The sequence below is a fragment of the Tachypleus tridentatus genome, chromosome 13, assembly GCF_004210375.1.
Source record: "Tachypleus tridentatus isolate NWPU-2018 chromosome 13, ASM421037v1, whole genome shotgun sequence".
Classification (NCBI taxonomy): domain Eukaryota; kingdom Metazoa; phylum Arthropoda; class Merostomata; order Xiphosura; family Limulidae; genus Tachypleus; species Tachypleus tridentatus.
Genome location: NC_134837.1, coordinates 261,769,451 through 261,773,735, shown reverse-complemented (window position 1 = coordinate 261,773,735; position 4,285 = coordinate 261,769,451). Strand labels below are relative to the sequence as shown.

General features: G+C 33.3%; 1 protein-coding gene across 1 annotated transcript; it reads right to left on the bottom strand.

Annotated features, from left to right (window-relative positions):
* Positions 1–202: 202 nt before the first annotated feature.
* On the bottom strand, positions 203–1,790 carry LOC143238615 (adult-specific rigid cuticular protein 15.7-like). The gene is made up of 3 exons (XM_076478986.1): positions 1,645–1,790; positions 1,132–1,224; positions 203–875 (listed from the first exon to the last, which is right to left on the bottom strand). The coding sequence occupies exons 1-3, from the start codon at positions 1,654–1,656 to the stop codon at positions 771–773; spliced, it is 210 nt and encodes a 69-aa protein (XP_076335101.1). The 5' UTR covers positions 1,657–1,790; the 3' UTR covers positions 203–770.
* Between the last annotated feature and the right edge of the window lie 2,495 nt (positions 1,791–4,285).

Sequence of the window (4,285 nt, the reverse complement as noted above, 5' to 3'; positions counted from 1 at the left end):
AGAAAAGAAAATACAAAAGTTTTATATTTTAAAAAATAAATAAATATTAACGTTAACGTGCAATAAGTTGTATTAAATCGAGTCATTAGATGTAATTATTCAGCTGGTTTACAGCTCGACTTTCAATGGCACTTTTATTCTCGAAACTGCTATGTTGAAAAACATGCGAAAAGTATTTGATACTAGTTCTTCTGTACCAACCAAATAAGATTTATTACATAAATACAAAATATACAGGCAGTTGTGAGTGTATACAAAAATTCCCCTCGGTGGACAGAACGATACAGTTCTGTCTCACACTATCATTTTCAGCATACTGCAATAAGTTAAGACTTTTGTGTAAATAAAGATACGATACTAATACTCGGGAAGAATTCGGGTTTAGATGGTCGAGAATTTGAAGCTTAGAATGTTAGTAGCTGAAACAGAATATTCTTTAAGATAATTCATGTGTGTATACATTGATATATCTTAATGAAAGGACTAAAATACACATGTGCATTTAATGATACTTCAAGAATCCAGCTCCATACACAGGAGCCCTATAGATACCAGCGGCGTGAACAGGGTTTCCATATGCATAGGCAGAGGCAGTAGCAACATGAGCCTTCACTACAGCAGGTCCGTGAGCGACAACACCTGGTTGGCTGGAGGCCACAATGGCTGCAGCAGGAGCATTAGCGGCGGTTCCTGGTTCGTTTGTCTTTATCACAGCACGGAAACGAGCACCATCAGCAACTTACTCAACTCTGCGGGCCCGACCGTCGATGTCAGTCAGACTGTTTGTTTCCGTATCCGTCTCCAGCCTCCCTACGGCCATTGGTGGCCCTGAGTGGGTCAACAATGTCGTAGATGAAGGCGTAGTTACCAAAGTCCTGTAATATTTTTAATTGTGTTTAAAAAATTTAGAAGCAATCGATAAACATTTGCCTTCATTAATTTTCATTCGAATCGAGTTAAATCAATTAGCTATCCTAAAATTTCATGTGTGCTTATACTAAACATTGGTGGGTAAATATGTTATGTAATTCAACTTATTACCTTTAGCTGAATTTCATTCGTTAAATATATTTTTATTACTCTTTATGGCAAAAAATACGTCACTTTATAGGATAGTAAAATATTACTCACATCCTGGCGGCGAGAACTGACACTAGAACCGCCTGCTAAACCATGGTACAGACCACCACGAACGACAAATAGCAAGGCGAAAAAGGTGGCAATCTGAAAAATAATTCCATTAAAACATAAAAATATTACGTGAAAAGCTATATGTATTTACATACGTAATCTTATGAATAAATACAATAATGATAAACTGTTATCATCTGTTTTGTTTGCTTTAAAAGCAACTGTCTAGTCATACAAGAAAATGATCAAAAGATAAGCAAGCAATATTATTAAAAACTAAAAAATCAGAATTCCAAGTTTTATTATGTTTATTCTATTTATATTTTTATTCTTATCCTATGCCAGGTATAAAAATATTCAACAATAAAGTTATGCGAGATACTGCGTGAACAATAATGTTATGTATATCCAGTGTTCAATATGAATAATACACCAAACTTAGCTAATACTTTAGTTTACGGGCTAGTAGTTTATAATATTAATAATTGTCAACGTGAAAATACAGTTCCTTACCTTAACGATCATGTTGTTACTGTCGTGTTTTGTGGACAACTTGGACTGTTCCTCAATTTTTTTTTATACCATGTGGTGGTGTTACCATGACCCAGTAAAATTAGTGATCGTGAGACATTCTGAATTTAAATAGTCAATCTAGAACACTGAGAAAAAAGCAACACACACAAAGTCGAATGTGAAGCACTGTGTTGTTCATAACAAAATCAAGGTTATTCCTTTCTTGGTGTGCACAGCAAGGTAAACATGTGTTCTGAAAACATCTGTGCACTATTTATTTTCTGTATAATTCTTGTAGGATTTAAAACCACGTGGAAATGAAAATAGGATTTCACAGTAGCTTGTTTTCTAGGTTTTGAATCAAAGCTACACGTGATCACATGCGATCACACGCACAAAGCCGTCCTGAGTTTCGAAGTCAAAAGGAAGCCAGTCATTCAACACCATCTAAAATCATTTCTTGAATTATTATTTACTGATTTAATAGCTGGATTTGACTGTCACTCTTATAATCTACCCACGATTCCAAAGTGCTAAAAATGCTTTAATCTTGCTGATAATTGCTTGCTGTTAAACACACAGCTACACACTGGGCTATCTATTTTATGTCCATCGTGAGCATCGAAACTAGATATTTAGTGCTATAAGGTCTTAGACGTGCTGCCAAGCCACCAAGGTCGGGAGGCAATTATTTAAATTAGCTGTGAACAACATTTTTGTTATCAATGAAAACGTACATGTCAGCTTCATGTTGTTATGGTAAATCACTGCAGTTTGTACACAATTTTTAATTACTACTGTTGGTATTTATTTCAAGACCTTCTTGTATTCCAAGTGCTGCGCAGTTACATTATCGACATTCTGACAATAAAAAATGTCACCGGGAGTTTTACTGAATCGTTTCACAATGTTCATTATGCCAGTTAAGTATCGGATCTCAGATTTTTTTTTTTATGGTGATAAGAAGGAATGCCAACAAAAATATAATTTTCAAAATAAGTTACAAAATAAAATTAAAAGTAACGTCAAATAATATAGAGGTCAAAAGAAAGTAAAGGTCAAATTATTTCAAACCTTTACATAATTTCCAGATTTTTCGAGAGCTAAACAAACAGGCGGTTGAGCTGAAACTCATGAGTAGGTGTCAACTAATAATAATAATATTTCATTTCATAAAATAACATAATTTATGTTGGAAAGAAATATAAATTCCGACAACGAGACCGGTAGATAATTTTGCTTAAACCAAAACAATTATTAAGGTATAAAGTACTTCAATTAAAAATATCTGTTATTATACTCGTGAAGGAAGTAACGTTAGTAAACATGTTTTGAATTTAAATTATTAATAGTTTCCTATCTCCAGTATAGTAAAGGTATAAGATAGTTTATACAAGAAGCCAAAATACAGAAGAGAATGAAAATGCTGCTGCTATAAACGAAAATTTTGCTGCTATTTGTGAGTGTGAATAAAGAACAATTTCTCAAGTTCCTAACATTAAGGACAGAACGATACGGTTGTACTGATGATGTAGATGCTGAAAAAAACAAAAACAAAACTAGATTAACAGAAACTGTTTTAGCAAAACAACGAAATCTTTGAACAAAACGTTACAGTTGTCCAATATTTGATTAAAAATATTCTGTAATAATTTCCATTTCATCAAAGCTAACCAAGCACCCGGGTGTTAATAAACATCATCACAGTAATTAAGTAGATTCTTTTTTTTTTGTCTCCAAATAATAGATCAGTTCCGATACTAATTCACTTAACACAATTATATTGACGTTCTTGAAATAAATTCAGTTATACCAAATAGTTCTAATTGATTACTGATTAACCACAATGTTACGCGTAAAACAACATTTGCGAGTTTTAAGTTATTGAAATTAATTACCTGAACGTACTTAAAAAAAAAAACAGACACTACAAAGAAACCATCCAGTCAGCAGTGCCCGCTACTAACAGTGTTTTGTATGTGTGTTTGAAAATAATAACTGTATTTACTCTCCCACAGTATGGAGCTTGTCTAGTGGAATTTTCAATCTTAGATCTTTCGATTTCACATCTCGTCACACTAACGTTTAGGCCATAACCGGCTCACATTGTATAACATAAACTATAAGGATATTTAAAATTATCTTACCGATTTTATATGACAGAGTTCTGTCCATCAAGTTCTTCTGCTTCGTAATACTGGAAATTTTACTTGTTGTTGGTTTCGTTACAAGTATCTCTGATGTTTCAACAAGGGAATATCCACCGTTGTACCAAAGGTTTCTTTTTATTTCCAGGAAGGTAACTATATATTCCTGTAGTTGACTGTTTTTCATGGTTAATATTGGCACACAGTCGACAGTGGCTGATCGAGTTAAGTTTCCAAACTGCAAAATATTTTTCATGTTTTCTATTTCTGTATAGTTGCCCTCTAATTCTTTACTGTAGTGAGAAATTGAGTGCGTTGCATAAAAAGTTGAAAAGTGAGAATTTGATCTCTCACAACCGTATGATTCTTCGACTTGATGTATTTGAACTTTTGTTTCGAATGTTAATGTACTTTCGGGAAGTGAATAGTCACTGGTGCGAAACAAGTTTGTTTCAGAAAAGATCAACTTATATTTTTCATTTTTCTGTGGATGA

Bases quoted from the DNA above. Each gene is read 5' to 3' on its own strand.
- LOC143238615 (XM_076478986.1), bottom strand. The intron at 876-1,131 runs GTGAGTAATATT...AAAATATTACAG, and splicing joins TCAGTTCTCGCCGCCAGGAT to GACTTTGGTAACTACGCCTT.